Here is a 20963-nt window from a genome sequence, read left to right on the forward strand (position 1 = left end):
CCAACAATACTTGAATCATCTGCTTGTCTTTGTTGACTTGAGGATGAATAGCAATTTGCTGTTCTGTCGAGTCATCTTCTGTATCAATGCTCAAGCCATGGCCCGAATTGCTATTGATGGACATTGTATGAACTGGTGAGCCAAAATGAGGTGTTGACAGTCTCATTGATCGATTAATTTATCTGACTATTACCAGGCCTGATTTGAGCTATTCAGTTCATGTGTTGGCACAATTTATGCAGGATCCATGTCAATCTCATTGGGATGCAACCATAAGAGTTGTGCATTACTTGAAGCAGTCTCCTGGACAGGGAATTTTTATACAGTCTGACTCTCTGGATCTTGTAGCTTATCGTAATTTGGATTGGGCTAGTTGTCCTATGACCAGAAGATCGATTACAAGATATTTCATCACACTTGGAGGATCATCTATTTTATTGAAGACCAAGAAGCGGACTATAGTATCTCGTTCGTTTGCAGAGGCTGTGTATAGAGCTATGGCTGCCACTGTGAACGAAATACTTTGGTTACGAAGTTTGTTAAGTTCACTTAGAGTCAAGATTGATCATCCGACGCGACTATTCTGTGACAACCAAGCTGCTTTACACATTGCTACTAATCCGGTATTTCATGAAAGGACTAAGGATAGACTGCTACTTTATTTGTGAACACGTCCAGTTGAGTCATTGCAATTGCACCTGTTTCTACCAAGCTGCAGCTTGCAGATATTTTTAAGAAGGCATTGGGTAGAGATCGCTTTACATTTCTCCTTGGCAAGTTGGGCATTCAACAATCTCATGCTCCAACTGGAGGGAGAGTATTATGAGATGCTTCGAGATATGCTATATCTTCCAAATAAGTCAATAGTATCTCGAGTTATGCTTTGTAATATTTTTGTTACTGTGATCCCGTAGATTAGACATCCTTTGGTATTTGTCTAGAATTGTTTTTTTGTTTCCTCTGATACATTACAGAGGACTTGTATTCAACGTTAATGGACAGATTGTTCAATACAATTCTCTATTCTATCAGAAGACAAAGATCAAGGCTGTCCTAGGCTAGACTACGATGTGGGACTGAAACTCTTCCTTGGAATCTCGGATCGAAAGGCTGAGAAATCCTCGAGGTGTTTTCCAACCCTTTTTGTTTCGACATTTCCTAACAAAACTAGATTAGTAGGGAAGCTTTTTTTTCTTTTTTTTCTTTTTGGAGTCTATGTAGGTTGTCTTTGCTGTAATTCTAATGGTTCCTGCGTTATGGGGCTGCCATGAATTTTGTATACTCTCTCATTTACCATCTTTGCTTCCTCTTTCTCATCGATCAAGTTGTGGAATGAGGAATGAGAAATATCACTGTGAGATATTTACCGTGATCTTGCTTCTCTGTTTCGTTCATCGGTATGCTTATGTGTGAATTTCTTCTGTTTGACGCTGTATGATATGCCGGGAATCCGACAGTTGAGATCCTCAGCTGGAATTCAAGAGAATTTGAGATTGTCGAGAATATCGGACTTTCAGAGGGTAGTTGTTGACAATGATCAGCTACTTTATGTACCAAACTGCAGAGGATCGGACTAGATCGAGGTCTTGCCCAATAAATAACTATAGGAAAAGGTCCGCAGATTTGAGTTTCTTTTTCTTTAGTTAACAAGCCTTCGCCCAAAACAAAGGAGAAAGGCCTCGGGTTTATACGAGGGAAAGAAGATTGATCGATAATTACGGTCATAACACACTTGAGACCCGAACAAACATTTTCGATGAAATATCGAATCCAAGCCCGATGGGGCTTGATGAAATATTTGAGCTCCAAGATGACTGGATTTGATAACACTCAGTCTCAGACGCAATGATTTTTTTTTTTCCCCTGGATAATACCAACTATTTAATGCATTAAAAAGTTGGGACGATTTTATATATTGCAAAAAGTCAAGAGGTAAAATAAATGAACAATATGGGATGCTATCTCAAATCTCCTCCCAACATCAATAAAAATAAAATAGAGTGTTGTTATCTCAATTTAAAAATTATACTATTGGCATAGGCTCTAATTTACATAATATCTAAAGACAATTTGATAGATGTGCTTATTAGGAGAATTATTATCGAAAAAGACACTTTGCTCATTGAATTTTGAATGAAACGTCATTTTACTTTCTTAAAAAATTTTATGCTAGTTTGCGCACTCGAAATTTTTAAAAATAAATCACTTCGATTACTAAAATTTGAATTCAGTGTCATTTTGTCCACTAGAATTTCCTGTGTTACTTTGGCCATTCAAGATTTTAAAAGCCAAATATTTTGGCATCCTGTTACAATTATAACGTTAATTTCAAATTGGAAATTAAATACATAGCTCATACTTACTCATGCCATTGTCATGAACCTGAGCTTCAATGTTGGAAATTTCGAAGCAAAGATGTCGTGAACGGCAGTGAAGAAGTAGAGAAGAACGATTAGAGGTGGGAGGCAAATGAAAATAAGGTATCGTCAATTGGGGGAGAGATTGAAACGATGAATTTAGGAGAGGAAGTCTTCGACGTCATGGGACCTACTGAAGGGGTGAGTTGGGTTTGGATCCGTCCTGGTCGACTCGGTTTAGAGTTCATCTTCATCTATCGAAATGAGGCGTTTGGTAACTTGCACATGCGTAATTTTCATCCAAATAAATGGTAGATTGACCGAAGTGATCAAGATGTTTTAGTTTGAGAAATCTTGAGTGGCTAAACTGACATTAAAAAGAAATTAATAAGAAAAATTGACTCTAAACTCAAATTTTAGTTGTTGTTTTGTTTGGAAAATTAGTAATGGTTTTAACTCTACTGCAATTTTAACTCTAGTTATTTTCAGTTCAATAAAATAATTATAATTTTTTTCTTCAATTTTTTTTTTATTTTTTATTATAATTTAATTTTTAATACTAAATTATCTTAATTATTCATTCTTTTTTTTTCACAATTATTACTTCTATCAACTATTCATTACTTTTCCTCACTTTTTTTCATAATTCAACAAATTTTTTTATAATTTTAAATAAATATAATTATTTATAATTAAAATCAAGCATAGAATACCTAAAGAAAGCATAATGGGGCAACTAGTTCATAATAACTTTTTAGGAGTGAAGTGACACTAAAAGTCAAACTTTCTTGTGGATAAAAGTATTTTTTTTCCTCGGATTATTGGATATACATTTTAAGAAATATCAGCATCTCTCCAAAAAATAAAGTACAAGAATCAAGAAATAATAAGAAAAATATGAAAATCAAATGTCAATGTTATCTAATTCAGTGATTCATTTTCTTATAATAAATTTCCTTTCAGCCGAAAAAATAATATTGTACATTTCCCTTTTCATTCTTTTTTTTTTGGATCCCGATTGACGACACAAAAGAAAAGGAGAAAAAAAAAAAGAAAGGAGGCAAAAATTGTCGGCTACGGGAACACGTTCAATCCCGGGGGGCATGACCGCTGACGTGGCTACCCTCCGCCTAATCCATCTATCCCCTCCCGAAACATTGGGGACGCCAACGGCAAGGCATTGCAACGCGGTGGATACGAGCGTAGTGGGGCCCATCGCCGTAGAAGCTTCCTTACCGTACACGTAGTCGACACTCGTATGTCGTATCCCTCTACCCCGCCCCATGTGAGATACGGAATCTGAGTCGCCCGCACCAAACGGCGTCGTCGAAGTGAATGACGAATGAACGCATTACATTTACGTCGCTTTCGTGTTTGATTTTCAAAGAAAGCCCAACACGTTCTTTCTCTCTCTCTCTCTCTCTCTCTCTAAAGAGTCCCAACTCCCTCCTAACCATAATTAACGGGGAACTTTTTCATAATAAATAGTTTTCTTGAGTCACTCGAATTACGTAAACATGTTTTGATTTGATCAATACGGCACGAGAAATTATTATATAGAAACAAAAATATCTTTTTCAAGATAGAACAATTATTTTCTCAAAAATTGGATAAGTTACGTTTATTGCTTTGATTTTATTTTATTATTTCGAAAACCTTTGACGTTCAAGTAATAGGAAAATCACATGTTTACCAATCACAAAAATACATGTGAAAGTACAAGTTATGTTACGCCAACTTAACTTTGTTGCCCCAAGAACTTTGACGTTCACATAATTGATGGATCCGTATATTTTACGCGATTAACAGTTATTGACGCATTTAAAAAGAAATAACAGTTTTTCTTTCATTTTTATGTTATATTTTGCAAAAAAAATATTTATTTTTATCTTTTTTTCCCCTTACAAAATCCTACAAATTTTCCTTCTAATATTATCTTTCGAACTTTAAGTTATTATCTCAATCGAAGCTTGCCATTCGACAAATGCATTCGACCACTGGCTGTTATCTAATGTCGCCATTACACCGCCGATGAAATTAAACAAAAAATTAAACAATATTTTCTCTTGTTGGGACTGGAAAATTAGGGTAATTAATTTTATTTATTTTCCAAAATTTGCCTTGCTTTTTAGGGCATGATGAAAAAAGAATCGAATTTAAAAAATAATTATCAATTAATTAATTTTTACAGTTGAAAGGCTTTCTCCGTCGGGGAAAGGGAAAGAAGATCGTTGAAGGTTGGTGACCTGTTCCGTTCCATTCTGCTACATAAAAGCATGCACACACCATTCCCCCCTTCTCCCTCGCTCCCTCTCTCTCTCTCTCTATACAAAGCATACGACTTGAAGAAGAAGAAGAAGGACGCCTCCATCTCCATCCAATCCAAAGATCGTGGGTGCTTGTCGCATCGCTTCACATCTCATACATTCTCGCCTAAGCTTCCGGGCTCCCCCTGAAATTCCGCCTGCGTGTCCCTCCGTCTTCCTCGCTCGCCTCCCCGTGAAAGATTCATTCATTCATTCATTCAATCAATCAATCCTCCCACCATTGCTGCTCCCCCTACACCTCTGTCATTTGTTGTCCATACAGAGAGGGACTCTTTGTTTTTGTTTGTTGAAAAAGGAGAAATCTGAGCTCCGGCGGGCAGTGAAAGAAATGGACGGCTTGTGCCTGAAATCGGGTATCCAGGGCATGCCCCCGCCGGCGATCTCGCTGGCCGGTGCCTTCGAAGGCCGAGCGTCGATGTGCCACGTCAGCACCTCAGGGAGGTCCTCCGTGGACCGGTCCAAGGTGTTGGCTGCCCCGCCGCCGCCGCCCCAGAGGACCAACCCCGCTGCGTCGTCGTCGTCTTCTCATTCCCGTCCTTACAGGTTCTCTTTTAGGTACGGCCAACCGCAGGGGAGCACGATCTGACACGGCATAACCCGGTCAGAGAAAATCCAGTAAAAAATCACTTTTTTGGCCACGAAATTGATGCGAATTTACGGAAATTTATGAGGCAAATCTTTGAAATTTTGTATGGAAATTTATTATTCGTGAAGACCTTTTTGGTAATTTTTATGTTAATTTCAGGTACCCTTTGAAGTCTCTGTGGTTCGGAGGTAATGGCGGCGGAGGTAATGCACGCAGAGGGATTGCTCTGGACGATGCCGTCTTGGTCGAGAACCCGGAGAAGACTAATGGTGCAGATGTTGGAGTGGATGGCGAGGCCGAAAACTCGGTGGGCTCTGATGGGGAAAACGGGAACTGGGTGTTCAAGATCCTCCACCTAAGGACTGGGACAAAAGAAGGGGAGCAGCAGCAGCAGCAGCACAGTGATGGTGAAATTGTCCGGGTGCTAGAGAAGGGTTTAGTTGGTGATGAAGAAAAAGAATGTTCTCCTGAGGAAGAAGAACTAGAAGGTGATGGCGATGATGGGGAGGATTGGTGTGACGCTTGTCGGGTTGATTATGACGAAAAAGAGAAGGAGATCCAAATCGATAGGGACACGTTCTCGGGCTTTCTGCATAGGGTGTCTCTTGACCAAGCCAAGCTCTATGCGAAAATGGCTTACTTGGGCAACCTTGCCTATGCCATTTCCGAGATCAAGGTACGCAGATCTCACTTTTAAGATCATCCTGGATACGTGTTGTGAAAATGAAAATATCTTATTGTTTGATATAGGTTAAGACATTCGAGATGTTGATCTGTCGAAAAGAAATTGAATTGTCAGGCAGATCCTCTTATATATTACAATTCACGCTAGGAGTTAAACGTTTAGTGTGATATTGTGGTATTCATATTCTGCAGCGGTAGATTAAGAGAAACTAGGTTTTGTTAATCTAGCAGCTGAATGAGTAGATGACACATAAATGCGAGTGAATATCTTACATTGCCCACTTGGTTCATTATGACAATGTGTTGGCTCTTGATGATTGAATTTGGGTTGGAACTTGGGATGAGAGTTCCATGTTCCTTGGAGGTCGGTTTTGGTTATTCCGAAGAAAAATTTTTGAATCTGTCATGATGTCTATGTTACTAGTAATCAGTCACAGTAACTAGCATAGTTTGTATGCCTCGACCCGGCATGTGATTTGCAGCCTGAACAACAGAGGTTTTGATTGTTTAAGACAACTTTGTTGTTTGTCTAATTGAAACCCATTATGTAGTATTTTCTTTTTCTACCACTAAACTTGTGATTTTCTGTTGATCAGCCTGCAAACCTTTTAAAAACTTGCGGCCTGCGATTGGTAACATCATCAGTGGACGAGAGAGGATTGGTGGCAAAGGCTGCCGAAGATCAGGTGTCAAATGAAGTCCAGGAAGAATCACAGCAAGCAAAAGAAATGACCGAAAATGAGAAGCAGAAGAGCAGTGGCTATCAACTGAGTGCATCTGCTGCTTATCATGCAGCTGCTTCTGCTGCTTCTTACATGCATTCTCACGTGAAGGGTATACTCTCTTCCACACCATCTGATGCAGAGTCAGACCAAAGGTTGCTCGGAGAAACAATGGACGGAGTTGATATAATGAACTCAGACATGGTCAATTTCATGGCCGCTACCGACTCTGTGACAGCAGTGGTAGCTGCTGAGGAAGAAGTGAAGCAGGCTCTAGCTGATGATCTAAAGTCAAAATATTCGTCACCGTGTGAGTGGTTCATTTGTGACGATGATCGAAGCAACACAAGGTTCTTTGTTATTCAGGTAAGTTATACAATGACAATCTTGTTTCTGATAATAAATAACATAATGGGAATTTTTTCTCTTTGGTAAGTAGCCAAGAGATTTCCTGATGGTGCACTTTTCTGTTTTAGGGGTCAGAATCATTGGCTTCCTGGCAAGCAAATCTACTCTTTGAACCTATTCAATTCGAGGTAAATGCCAACATGATTTCTATCGTATCACATTTTTGTGAAGTTACTTCACTGCCTGTCAAATATGGATTGATCAAATTTAAGTGTTCTTAGCATTCTTATCAGTCATAATTCAAATTATAGTGATCTCCTTACTGAAAAGAAATGGAATGATCAATGATAAGAGCATTTCATTCATCAATTGTTATGTTTCTTAAGGGCCCTCTATTTATTTGATGTCTGATAAGAATTACTGCTCTAAACTATTGGAAAAATTTTCATCCAGGGATTTGACACTCTTGTTCATAGAGGCATATATGAGGCTGCAAAAGGCATGTACGAGCAAATGTTGCCCGAAGTAAGGGCTCACCTAAAAGCCCACGGAGACCAAGCAACCTTCCGTTTCACCGGCCATTCACTCGGGGGAAGCCTCTCATTACTTATCAACCTAATGCTTCTAATACGGGGAGAAGTGCCTGCCTCTCAACTGCTTCCAGTTATAACATTCGGTGCTCCATCGATTATGTGTGGAGGTGATCGTTTACTTCGTAACTCGGGTTGCCTCGAAGCCATGTCCAAGCAGTTACAATGCACAGAGATATTGTTCCACGAGCCTTCTCTTGCAGTTACCCTAATCACGTCGCTGAGCTTCTGAAGGCCATTAATGGGAATTTCAGGAACCATCCATGTCTTAATAATGAGGTCAGATCACAAAACACTCCCGCCTTTACTCATTTGGTTTGTAAGATGCGCTTTTTCTTTTCAATTTCTCCTTTAGAAAACAAAGACAAGTTTTCATATTTCCATCAGAGAGCATATCTTCTGAATGAGGAATTCGATGTCTATGGCATGCTTGGTATGCCAAAATAGAAATAAATGCATTTTACCGTCAAATTTCTCAAAAGTGGAAAATTCAAATTATTCAATGCTAGGACAATCGTTCACTTATAACATGATTTGTAACTCAAATGACTTTGTCCCCAAATTGCAGAAGCTCTTGTACGCTCCAATGGGAGAGCTTTTGATCCTACAACCTGACGAGAAATTCTCTCCTCGCCATGACCTCCTTCCTTCTGGTAGTGGCCTGTACCTTCTGAGCTGCTTGCTTACTGATTTTTCCGAAGGACAGAAACAGATCCGAGCTGCTCAGAAGCTCTTCTTTGATTCTCCTCACCCACTTGAGATCCTCAGTGACCGAGGGGCCTATGGTCAGGAGGAACCATTCAGAGGGACCATGACATGAATTCTTATTTAAAGTCGGTGCGTGTTGTAATAAGGCAAGAACTGAACCGTATCCGCAAGGCCAGGAGAGAGAGGAGGAGGAAGCTCTGGTGGCCCCTTGTGGGCTCTACGGACTTAAATGATGGGATCGTCCTTGACCGGACCGTTAGGCCAATCAACGCAGGACAGCATCAGTTCAGCCTTCTCAGGCATAATAGGAACCGGACAGGAATCTATCAAGCGGTTTAGTCGGCTTGTTGCTTCTCAAAGGATGCATTTATTCATGGTGTTACTGTTACCTGCGAGGTTGTTACTTCTCGGGGCATATAGCGTGATCAGCTTCAGTTAAAGTAATCTAGTGGGTCAGTTGGTCTCATAAAATGTTCTGCTTCGGTGCGGAGTCTTGAAGGTTGCGAAGGCATGCGTTTGCAAAGGGGATACGTATAGGTGATTTGATTCTTTATTCGTTGTTGTCAGGGCAATTGACGGTATTCCATAGTAAAGCTTAGGTACAGGTTAGAGTTGGTACCCTAGCATTTGACTGTAAATGATAGAAAAGGAAATCGATTGCAAAGTAGGCTGTGTTTGCTTCACGTAATTGGTTTTCTCGACAAGTCTTATTGATCGTTCATTCCATAAGCACATCATCTCAGAAATGGCTTATTCGTCAGGTTGCAATTCTCCTTGCTTATGCAATCCAAAGAAGGTCGGGTTTGGCGGTCTTTGACAGTGACAGTGGATGAATGGCATTTTCCATCGAATCGATGGGATCAATGTTGATAGGAACCAAAAGTGAGGCCCAATTTATTAGCTCAGTACTGATGTTAGATATCACCATTATGTGGTTAGAATTTTGCCCAAATCAATGAGAGTTTTTGGCATAATAAGGTGTTTCTTGCACGCCGAGTATTTGAATAATGTCAATTTCATTTGCTTTGTACGGATTATGAATGGCTTATATTAATCATTTATTCTACTTTTTCCATTCAAAGATATTTTTTTTTTTTTTTTTCCCGATTATTGAGTGAATTTTCACTTTTAATCATTGAGGGAATCTAGACTCGGTAGATATTTATTGAGGTAGTTGATTAGATATTTCCATAAATTTCTTATGTTTTCTTTTCATAGGTTTTATCTGGACAAAAAGAAAAGAAAAATCAATCGATGAACCTGCATTGTACTTGAGAAAATATATTCCATGTCATAGAAGACACTACTAGCCCATGAGCCCAAGTGTGCCGGAAGCACTTCTATAGGGCAGTCAATGCTGGTCGGCGCATGGATTCGTTCATCTTATCAGTGTCTTTGCTTGCATTCTAATCGGCTGTAATCTGACTCGTTCTTACTTTGATTTACGTCCGAAGTGCGAATAAACAAGTAAAAGATTTGAAAGAACCGAGTGAACACGGCGAATGTTTAGAGTTGAGAAAATGGTTAATTCCAGACATCATTATTCGAGAATGAATAACAAAGGATACTGCTGTCAATAAGGACAATTGGAGCCTATTGCAGATGGTCGGTCCAACCCGTCGACTGTCCCCACCACTCGATCGACATGAGGTGGCAGCGTGATCGAGATGCGCTAGGGGGTTTCCGGGCTCCGTCGCGGACAGAGCATATGAGGCACATGCCAAAACAAGCATACTCACATGTCAAAGTTGGCAAAAGTTGAACGTCATGTAATGGACAAGAGCTAGTCTCTGCTGGAAGATCGCAACATGTAAACCTTCAACTTCCATGTCTGTCTGAATATGGATGGAGACAAAATGTGAGGCTGCCCCAGCCAGAGCCCAAAAGGCTCAATGGATGACATTTTCAACGTGTGAATATGTAAAAGCCCTTTTCAATGCCTATCCATCCAACAAGGCAAAAGGGCAAATTCGAGGATCATTACAATTTACCCCAAAAAGGGAAAGAATTATCTGAAGGGACAATTGAATTATCACCCTTTGGTAATCCGCTATCGGGTAAGTCAATTATACCACGTAGAGTACGTGGAATTTCATAGTCCAGCACTGGTTTGTAGTCGATGAGTGTGTCAGAAAATTTATGAAATGCAATTTATTTGATATTTATCGAGAAAATACTTAATTTATTGAATGAAAGTTTTTAATTTTCCAGAAATTCTTAATATTTGTTTGTGAATTGAGAAAAACTTTTAGTTTCGAAGAAAACTTTTTAATGTTTATCGATGATTTTTAAAATAAGAATTAGTTGTGATCATTGAAAATAAAATTCGAGAAAGAAATTTAGAACACCGAGAATTATCTCGCTTCTATTTTGTATTTGTATATATCATAAAATTATAGTTGATATCAATGATAATACTAATGAAAAAAAAATCACGTAATAATTATTTGTCACATGAAAATGTCATGGCCTTTACATAATGTGGTTAAGAGATCAAGCCCCATCTCTTTCACTTCTTTTTTGTCATCTCCTTGAACTTATTCTTGCTTTTGGGATTTGTACATGTCTATGCTCTTCTTTTCCTATTGAGGAAAGAATTACCTTTGCAAGCCTTCTCTCATCGGGACGGGACTAGTTTTCCAGTCGATTATGCTTCTAACATCAAAAAATTTTAAAAGAGTAGTTCTTAACAATTTGGCTGCACACCATCAAACTCGTATATCGTAAAATCAAACCTGATACAATCCGCAAAATCCTTGAGCTGAGCATGTACCATCACATTATTTGCTGTAATTTTATCGGTACTTTTTCACTGCATTCAACGAGAGCAGAAGCATTACCTAACAACTCGTTTCAAGTTTTCCATCGGGCCAATATATTATGCTGGACGGCACAAACAAACAAATATAACATATATAGTCGTTATTGGGCCGACGATACTATGTTGTTCTAATAGCTAGGCCAATGGCATGCGATAGATATTGGAATCCATGAGCAAAGGATGAGCAATTTACCATGAGATGCCACGTCGAACGTATAATTTGTTATGGTACCAGGTCATCGTAAAAGTCCAAAGGTCACCACTTTGAAGGTTAAAATGTCCATAATTATGAGGAAATCTATCGATCATGCTTAAAGAGGCAATGTTACTATGAAGTGCCATGGTAAAGAATTTTCATGAATCGGTAGGTGGAAATAACACAACGATTAGTCTATCAATACAAGCGCTAGGGTTTTGGAGGAATGAAGACTTTCTCATTCATGGTGATGATGTTGGTATCTCTCTCTTCTATTTATGAATTGGTTGCGTTTAATTTTTTTTCCCCCTTTTTTGATAATGAAGGTTCCCGTGAATATCCTACAAGTTTATAGAGCAAGTCAGTACGGCCACCTAGACCGTACACGTTAACCAATATGGAGTTTTCTCACGCATGATTTTTAAAGTGGCTTAAACATGTTGATGTGTTCAGTTGTTAACTTCTTAGTTTTATATTTAGAGTATTTGTCATCGATTGAAATATATCATCCAGAAGCAATTAGACCTTTTACCAAGAAAAAAGAAGAAGAAGATGCAAGTAGACCCATACACTATAGTATAGATCGATAATATTGAACGTGGCATCCAAAGAAAGACATGTTCGAGAATTCATGGTAAACTTTAATCTTCCACCTTAAAGGTGCAGAATGAGTGCAATTACATTGGTAGGATAACGTTGGCAAGTTGAGATTGAATCTTATATAATCCCTTCTTACTTTATAGCGGTATAGATATATATATAAATCAACTGCCCGTTTTGGTGAGCATTGAAGTAGCAGTGTAGGAGATTTTGCCAAAGAACTCCACGTTATTGCATCGGGTTTGGACCGCCGGAATGCTGACTTTGGCTAGCTCCATTGCCGTCCGGCAGTCAGCAGGCCCGGCCAGGGCATTGGTGATAAGCGAGGCGGCAGTCGACTTACCCCCCATGTTGATGTCGAGGATGGCCGAGTGGAAACTGAAGTAGGAGCCGTATAAGAAGCCGAAGCACGAGTCCAGCACAGGCTTCATCGCTGGTGGCGAGTTCTCGACCATGCCGCTGACAAAGCCCATTGCCTCTGAGGAGTTGGCCATGGCCAAGTTTAGGGTCAGCATGGTGAGGGCCCGGAGGTCCTTAGTTGTCACCGTCTGGAAGTCGTACAGCGCCTCCGTACAGTCATCGTACCGCACCGAGGTCTTCCCACATACCTAACGGACCGATCAAGCAAAAAGCACCATCTGCTGATCTAACTCTCGATTGAAAAGCAGAATCACATTGAGACGTCGAATAGAACGTAAAAAAGAAAAATCTAATGCCGCTTAACGCGTCAAAACATGTTAAAAGTTTTCTATCACAGTCTCATACAAATCAAAACCTTGCGGTCGTATAGGACTCTAAAAGATGAGTTTACCTCCTTGACGAGTTCGATTTCCTGAGCGGCGACGGGAGACGAGACGAGTAGCAAAGCCATTGCAGTCTTAAGCAGGATCATCCTGACGATTATCGGGGATTCCATTGGTAAAGACCTAATCCTACTGTATGGTCTAGAGATTCATGCATTGCGATTCATTGCTTAAGTAGACAATGAAGAGGGCACATATTTGGCCATTAATTCTTTGTTTTTTGGTAAATTGGATTTGGAAATTTCATATATTTTAGGGTTTTAGGGAACATTCATGTTTCCATAACATATGATATTAACATATCACAATATTATTATTTGTATATATACTGCATCTAGAGTATCGTACAACGCAAGAAATTCGCAAGCTATTTATGACTTATTTGTACAATTTTTCGACTGATTCAAATTGACATTCAACATTCTACGCATAGCTTGTCCGCGTTGTAATGCGTTGTAGAGAACAAGAATTTTCAACGACTAGTGATGTGCTTCAGATTGCAGCTCAACACATATTCGAATTTTCGAGTCCAAACGCGTATTCTAAAAGATTTCGAAACAAGAATTTAGCTTAATTAGATATTAAGTTTCCTATATTGCTATGATATAGTTTCCCTTAATTAGATATTATTTCCTATATTAGCTTGAGTCAGTAATCTTAAGTTTTCTATTACACATTGTTTCCTTATTATATTTTAGGAAAGTAATTTGGAGAATATTAAATGTCAATTTCCTATTCTAGAGTCAAGAGAGGTGTCTTCCCTCTATATAAATATGCACCCATTGTAAGAGAAGACAAAGACGAATTTGATGAATATTTGAATGAAATTGCCTAGAGCGTTTCCTCTATTTTTCTTATCTAAACAAGTTCTTTCTTTAGTGGCGAAAACCCCGATTCTTATCGTTCATCCTTGAGCGTGGCAAATCAACCCGACTTTTCTTACTCGTGGTGAGTCATCTTATCGAGTGAGTTTTGTTGGTTCTACCCTCCACCCTTCTTTCTTATCAAGTTCTGGTTCGTGAGCTTATCATTTGGTGTCAGAGCGAAGGTTTTATCCTTGTTGGCTGAGTGAAACACGTGTGTTTGAGTGGGTTTTTTTATAAATATGCAAAGATTATGGCTAAAAGCAACCCTGAACGAGTTCCAAGAGGGTTTACTTTCGACCAAGACTTGCCTCTCACTTTCCAGCAGACGCAAGAGGAGTTCATTGCACGGCTCGAGCGAGTGACCCAAGCCCTCGAGAGTTATGGTGGAATAAGAAGACACCAATGAGTGCAGAAGGATTATCCCCCAAAGAGAATTTCGACTTTCAACGGAAGCATGTGCGCTGAGGAATACTTGGCGTGGATTTCGGATGTGGACCGATTCTTCGACTACTACAGCATCCCCGATGATGAAAGTCGAGTTGTTAGAGTTGTTTATCGGTTAAGGGGCAAAGCGTCTACTTGGTGGGAGAAATTGGAAAATAATCGTTTTCAAGATGGAATGAATATGGTATTTACGTGGAGGCGCATGAAACAACTCTTAAAGATCAGATTCTTTCCTTTGGGATACGAAGAACTCCTCTATGAATCTGAAGACGGTTGCATGAAGTCTACCTATCCTCTTAAGCATGGAAAAACAAATGCTTTTCCTATAACGATTGTTGATGTCGAGGAAAAAGTACAACTTGAAGAAGCTTCTATGAAGGGTGACAAATTTAAAGAAGAAAAAGTGGAGTCCAAGAATGAAGCAACTCAAGCGTCACAAGATAATAATGTTCTGGTCGAGAAGGATTTAGCGATTGACAAGATTCTTCGGAAGGAACTAATTTCAAACTTTGAAGAGAAAGTCCAGGCTGAACTGTTTTTAGACTCAGGCCAAGAGGAACTTCAGGAAGAATTTGCTATTGAAGATCTATCGATGGTGTTTCATCAAGTGAAATCTGAGCTACCTGAAGCGCACATGACTCCGCTGAGGAAGGGGCAATCCAGCCAGAGAGTTGATCGGGGAGGAAGAACAAAAAATCTGATCTATGAGGAATTACAAGAGAGAATTCGTACAGAAAAGTTAGTCATTAAGTGGCAAGCTAAAAAGCACCAAAACGCACACATAAAGACCAGCAGAAGATTGACGAAGACTCGAGGACGCGTCTTTTTCCAACCGAGAGGGGATGATGTGCTTCAGATTGCAGCTCAACACATATTCGAATTTTCGGGTCCAAACGCGTATTCTAGAAGATTCCGAAACAAGAATTTAGCTTAATTAGATATTAAGTTTCCTATATTGCTATGATATAGTTTCCTTTAATTAGATATTATTTCCTATATTAGCTTGAGTCAATAATCTTAAGTTTCCTATTTCAGATTGTTTCCTTATTATATTTTAGGAAAGTAATCTGGAGAATATTAGATGTCAGTTTCCTATTCTAGAGTCAAGAGAGGTGTCTTCCCTCTATATAAATATGCACCTATTGTAAGAGAAGACATAGACAAATTTGATGAATATTTGAATGAAATTGCCTAGAGCGTTTCTTCTATTTTTTTAATATAAACAAGTTCTTTATTTAGTGACGAAAACCCCGATTCTTATCTTTTATCATTGAGCGTGGCGAATTAACCTGACTTTTCTTACTCGTGGCGAGTCATCTTATCGAGTGAATTTTGTTAGTTCTACCCTCCACCCTTTTTTCTTATCAAGTTTTGGTTCGTGAGCTTATCATTTGGTATCAGAGCGAAGGTTCTATCCTTGTTGGCCGAGTGAAACACGTGTGTTTGAGTGGATTTTTTATAAATATGCAAAGATTATGGCTAAAAGCAACCCTGAACGAGTTCCAATAGGGTTTACTTTCGACCAAGACTTGCCTCTCACTTTCCAATAGATGCAAGAGGAGTTCATTGCATGGTTCGAGCGAGTGACCCAAGCCCTCGAGAGTTCCAGTGGAATAAGAAGACACCAATTGGCGCAGAAGGATTATCCCCCAAAGAGAATTCCGACTTTCAACGGAAGCATGTGCGCTGAGGAATACTTGGCGTGGATTTCGGATGTGGACCGATTCTTCGACTACTACAGCATCCCCAATGATGAAAGTTGAGTTGTTAGAGTTGTTTATCGGTTGAGGGGCAAAGCGTCTACTTGGTGAGAGAAATTGGAAAATAATCGTCTTCAAGATGGAAGGAATCCGATATTTACATGGAGGCGTATGAAACAACTCTTAAAGGTCATATTCTTTCATTTGGGATACGAAGAACGCCTCTATGAATCTGAAGACGGTTACATGAAGTCTACCTATCCTCTTAAGCATGGAAAAACAAATGCTTTTCCTATGACGATTGTTGATGTCGAGGAAAAAGTACAACTTGAAGAAGCTTCTATGAAGGGTGACAAATTTAAAGAAGAAAAAGTAGAGTCCAAGAATGAAGCAGCTCAAGCATCACAAGATAATAACGTTCTGGTCGAGAAGGATTTAGCGATTGACAAGATTTTCGGGAGGAACTAATTTCAAACTTTGAAGAGAAAGTCCAGGCTAAACTGTTTTTAGACTCAGTCCAAGAGGAACTTTAGGAAGAATTTGCTATTGAAGATCTATCGATGGTGTTTCATCAGGTGAAACCTGAGCTACCTGAAGCGCACATGACTCCGTTGAGGAAGGGGCAATCCAGCCAGAGAGTTGACTGGGGAGGAAGAACAAAAGATATGTCTATGAGGAATTATAAGAGAGAGTTCGTACAGAAAAGTTAGTCATTAAGTGGCAAGGTAAAAAGCACCAAAACGCACACATGAAGACTAGCAGAAGATTGACGAAAACTCGAGAACGCGTCTTTTTCCAACTGAGAGGGGATGATATGCTTCAGATTGCAGCTCAACACATATTCAAATTTTCGGGTTCAAACGCGTATTCTAGAAGATTCCGAAACAAGAATTTAGCTTAATTAGATATTAAGTTTCCTATATTGCTATGATATAGTTTCCTTTAATTAGATATTATTTTCTATATTAGCTTGAGTCAGTAATCTTAAGTTTCCTATTTCAGATTGTTTCCTTATTATATTTTAGGAAAGTAATCTAGAGAATATTAGATGTCAGTTTCCTATTCTAGAGTCAAGAGAGGTGTCTTCCCTCTATATAAATATGCACCTATTGTAAGAGAAAACAGACGAATTTGATGAATATTTGAATGAAATTGCCTAGAGCATTTCCTCTATTTTTCTTATCTAAACAAATCCTTTGTTTAGTGGCAAAAACCCCGATTCTTATCGTTCATCTTTCAGCGTGACGAATCAACTCGACTTTTCTTACTCATGACGAGTCATCTTATCGAGTGAGTTTTGTTGATTCTACCCTCCACCCTTCTTTCTTATCAAGTTCTGATTCGTGAGCTTATCAACTAGAATGCTGTTGAGATGAACAAATGCAATTGTCCTGTAAATCCAAACCAATCTCACATGAAGTTTTCCCGATTTGGCCATTTCATCTTTATATCAGTTGATAATGCAGAGGACAATGCAACTGTTTGGATGATGGCGCCAGAAAGGAAAAGAGGAAAGACCATACGGTAAACAGATCTTCGAGGTTAGGTATTCTCGAGATAATCCGATCTTTGGTTCGGACTTTGGAGTAGAAAGTCGAACCAGACCAAGTTCTTGCACATTCTCAATCGGTCAAAAAGCCCCAAAACCGGGATCCAACCGAAATAATGAATTGGTCTTCCTCAAGCTCTTATACACATACATACACATACTAAGAAGAGCGAAACGTCATCTCTGTAATACTGAGAATTCCGATGAACCGTTCGACATCCATATTCGAACTAAATAGGGACATACCAACTGAGGGGAGAATGATATGCAAAGTACGTGTTATTTGAGCAGACCAAATTAATAAGTTCGTCGAAGGTGAGAAAATAATGTAAAACTTACCAAATAATGTCAAACTTACGCACCTTTGCACCCTTTATTCCTTGGGATTTCACAGAGTAGAAAATCGTAAACAATTTGTATAGTTTTTTTTAATTGCATATCAATCGCTTTTACATGACTCAGACAAGAAAACAATCAGAAAACTTATAGGAGGAAAGACCCCTGACAAGTCCTTGACCAATCTATTGATGTCGGTTCTGTCTATATAACCAGAACATGTACTTTCGGCCTCAATATATCAACTGATAGAGTCCATACAACCAGAAAGCATAATCCCCCCCATGAGAACACTGAATCAGAGATTGAGCTTACCAGCCAAATACCACGAGTGCATAGCGAGACTCCCGAAGGACATAATATTAGCAAGAGACGATAGCCCATGTATCATCCCAAACTTCTTGTTCATTGCAGCGAGTTCTGGGTTGACCTTCGCGGCTTCCTGGTTCTTTGACCACCCAATCTCCTCCCCAATGTTTGCTTCTCTTTCAATCTTGTGCCTTTGCTTCATCATCTTCAGCAAATAGTACAATCAAATCAGAACAAAAAAAGTCATCAACTGATTGTGAAAGGTAATCTAAGGAAATATTCAACCATAAGTTAGTAAGACACAAATTTCCGTGCCTAAGTTGATCTTCGAGTGGTTCTAATTAATTATTTCCATGGCCAAGGCATGAATGTGACGTATACCGGGACAACAAACACAATATCACCAAGACAATGAATCCAAGAAAAATACAACAAATGAGCAACTGTAAGATGAATTTTAGCATCACAATTTTGTCTATCGAACTTGTTGCTCCCAAAAGAAGTGCCCTCACTTGAAAGTTTCCTTCTTTCTGGGAGGTGCTCTTGGTTCAAAATTCTTTACTTACCACAAGTAAGGTATAAACCGACCATACGATTATGACTGCCCTCAGACACGATACCTCGTAAAAGTTCTATCCTTCCAAAATATATCTGCTAGGAGTTGCATACTTTACCTGGATAGTCATGGGAGTAAATACCAACAAGTTTGCAAGGTCGAAAGCAAAGGAAGATGCGAGAAACCCGAGCTGGTACTTCTCAGTGGTGGAAGCTGACTTCCATGGATGTAAATACCCGAACGAAGCCAGAGAAACTGCACAGCATGCCCCAACCAATGCGAAATACGCGGGAAACATCTTGCTCTGCAGGTTACCAAACATGTGCCTCGGAAGATTCCTATAGTCAGAAAACTCATGCACGTCATTGCCAACACTAACAAGATATAACAACGTTGGAACTGTCCTGACAGAGTAAAACAAAGACACGGAACCGAAGGATTCCTTCAGCGACACTGCCGGCATATTCATAATTCATAATTCACATATGTCCCGTTTCAAGCAATGATAATCTACGAGTCGGTTATGATTATCGCATTTGCTGGAAAATCAGACCAATGAAATTGACCATTCTGCAATTCACTTGAGTACAAACACTCTGAAACAGTCAAACCTCCGGACCAAATCACATAGAACAAATTCAAATGTTTGTCCCGTTTGCCCCTGATTAAGTTGCTTTCACACAAAAGCGACACCGAATCTGAAACATTCAACACCGATTTCACTGCAGATCACCTGAACAACCATGGCCTCCTGTTCTAGACTTTGCATAATTCACACATAAGGAGAGAAATTCGATATCTTAGGGACGAATGATCATGAAATTCATCGACACGACGCTGAATTTATGCCTTCTCAGTGCGCAATTTACGCTGGAGAGTGGAAGAACAAGAAAAGGCCAGAGTTTTGGAGGGATTTTATCGATTACGTACTTGAACATGATGATGCCGCCGATGAAGGTGACCCAGAGAGCGGCGCCCCAAGCGGTGGCGAAGCAGAGGAGGTGGGCCAGCTTCAGCCCCGTCTCGAGCTTCCCCGGGCGGCCGCCGCTGCCCTCCGATCCGAATGTCTCCGGCGAGAATATCACCCCCACGGCAAGGAACGCCACCGCCACCACAAATCTGCCCAGCCACCCCATCTTCTCCGAGTCTCAATTGCTTCCCTCCCTCTCTCTCTCTCTCTCTATATCTCGGTCGGTGCGCGAAGAGTCCACCCCGTCAAAAGAACTCGATGCTCCTCTCTAATGGTGTGTCCTTCGCTTTTCTTAAATCTTCCGGAGGACGAGGGTATACTTAATATTCGCACCTAACCCCCTTAGACCGTAACATAGTGAAGTGGTGGCTACGCCCATGCACCCGGTTCATGTATTTCCTTGGAGAAATCAATTTGGTCCTTGTGTCCATGTGGAACGTTAATCATCGTCGAACGTAAATCCGATGGCCCCAATCACGTATCGGACAGGCTCTTGTTGAAAAATCATGTGTTGGACAGGCTCTGCCGAAAATAATGTCCAGGCTCTGTTGACTCGAGAAATTTTTTGAACTTTTTGAGAAATTTCATTAAAAAAAAGAAAAATCATAAAATATGTATTAACTTTCTTAAAATGAAAAATAATTTTTTAAGAAAAGAGATATTTTTAATTCCCTAAATTCAAAACAATTTAGAGAAATACTATTAATAGTTTCTCATTTTCTTCTTTTTAGTTGGAATTTTTTTTTTATCTTTTTATCTTTTTTAGTTATATCTATCCTCCTATCTTTAATTATAGGAAAGATTTTTCATGTTGTTAGATATTGAAAATAAGTATGAAAATTCTCAATTTTGAGTTTGTAAATATGATTTCTCAATTTTCTTTAAAGAAATAAATTTAGAAAATGAGAAGAGAAGTGAAAAGGAAAAATAAAAATGACTTGTTTTTTCTTAAGTAAACAGGATCGAAAATTTTTCATCTTGTATCGAGATCTTAGAACTAGATCCATGGCAGCTCCATTAAATCGTATTGAGACCGGACGAGCTCGTGCTCTCCCTCCTCCTGCAGTCTCAAAAGAGGTCGATCTTTGAAATTTTTGTGGTTAGACTGTGACTTGAATTTGATATTAATTAATCCAAACGTCTCGTTTATATTTTGAAGTTAAAGCGGTTGACATGAATCAAATACGCAATTACTGATTTTGATATAGACAGTATTTTGAATCGCGCACGTTACTATCCAATACCCATTGTTAAAGGCCAAACTATGGCGTAACTCAAGTGTCGACCATGACCATGCTTCTAGTTCTCCCGAGGAGTTGGCTATGGCCATGCTCCTGCAAATGAGGCTGACACAGCAATCGCCACTCCTCCAGGAGTCAGACATGAGCACAATTATAGATATACAAACAATGATGCAAACACGATTCACACGGGTGACATGAAGAAAACAAGTCCCAATTGTGGCTTCTCTTACTAGGCATGTAGTTCCGC

General features: G+C 39.5%; 3 protein-coding genes across 3 annotated transcripts; 1 reads left to right on the forward strand and 2 right to left on the reverse strand.

The window, feature by feature from the left end:
* The first annotated feature begins 4633 nt into the window (after nucleotides 1-4633).
* LOC116189028 (phospholipase A1 PLIP2, chloroplastic) lies at nucleotides 4634-9359 on the forward strand. Its single transcript, XM_031518511.1, is given in 9 exon segments — nucleotides 4634-5239; nucleotides 5430-5946; nucleotides 6551-7042; nucleotides 7153-7212; nucleotides 7478-7739; nucleotides 7742-7893; nucleotides 8183-8402; nucleotides 8405-8613; nucleotides 8615-9359. Coding segments are annotated over 9 exon segments (2286 nt in total). The 5' UTR covers nucleotides 4634-5012; the 3' UTR covers nucleotides 8762-9359.
* Nucleotides 9360-11955: 2596 nt separating this feature from the next.
* LOC116189388 lies at nucleotides 11956-12894 on the reverse strand. Its single transcript, XM_031519043.1, has 2 exons — nucleotides 12751-12894; nucleotides 11956-12547 (listed from the first exon to the last, which is right to left on the reverse strand). Exons 1-2 carry the CDS (start codon nucleotides 12853-12855, stop codon nucleotides 12104-12106), a joined length of 549 nt encoding a protein of 182 aa, XP_031374903.1. The 5' UTR covers nucleotides 12856-12894; the 3' UTR covers nucleotides 11956-12103.
* Nucleotides 12895-17644: 4750 nt separating this feature from the next.
* LOC116189343 (transmembrane protein 205) lies at nucleotides 17645-19780 on the reverse strand. Its single transcript, XM_031518968.1, has 3 exons — nucleotides 19433-19780; nucleotides 18621-18840; nucleotides 17645-18151 (listed from the first exon to the last, which is right to left on the reverse strand). Exons 1-3 carry the CDS (start codon nucleotides 19636-19638, stop codon nucleotides 17936-17938), a joined length of 642 nt encoding a protein of 213 aa, XP_031374828.1. The 5' UTR covers nucleotides 19639-19780; the 3' UTR covers nucleotides 17645-17935.
* Nucleotides 19781-20963: the final 1183 nt, after the last annotated feature.

The sequence above is a fragment of the Punica granatum genome, chromosome 8, assembly GCF_007655135.1.
Source record: "Punica granatum isolate Tunisia-2019 chromosome 8, ASM765513v2, whole genome shotgun sequence".
In the NCBI taxonomy this organism is placed as follows: Eukaryota; Viridiplantae; Streptophyta; class Magnoliopsida; order Myrtales; family Lythraceae; genus Punica; species Punica granatum.

Coding starts and splice junctions, on each gene's coding strand:
- LOC116189388 (XM_031519043.1), bottom strand. CDS start 12,855: ATGGAATCCCCGATAATCGTCAGGATGATCCTGCTTAAGACTGCAATG. Junction 12,548..12,750: donor AAATCGAACTCGTCAAGGAG/GTAAACTCATCT, acceptor TCGGTCCGTTAG/GTATGTGGGAAGACCTCGGT.
- LOC116189343 (XM_031518968.1), bottom strand. CDS start 19,638: ATGGGGTGGCTGGGCAGATTTGTGGTGGCGGTGGCGTTCCTTGCCGTG. Junction 18,841..19,432: donor GGCGGCATCATCATGTTCAA/GTACGTAATCGA, acceptor TTCTGACTATAG/GAATCTTCCGAGGCACATGT. Junction 18,152..18,620: donor TTACTCCCATGACTATCCAG/GTAAAGTATGCA, acceptor TATTTGCTGAAG/ATGATGAAGCAAAGGCACAA.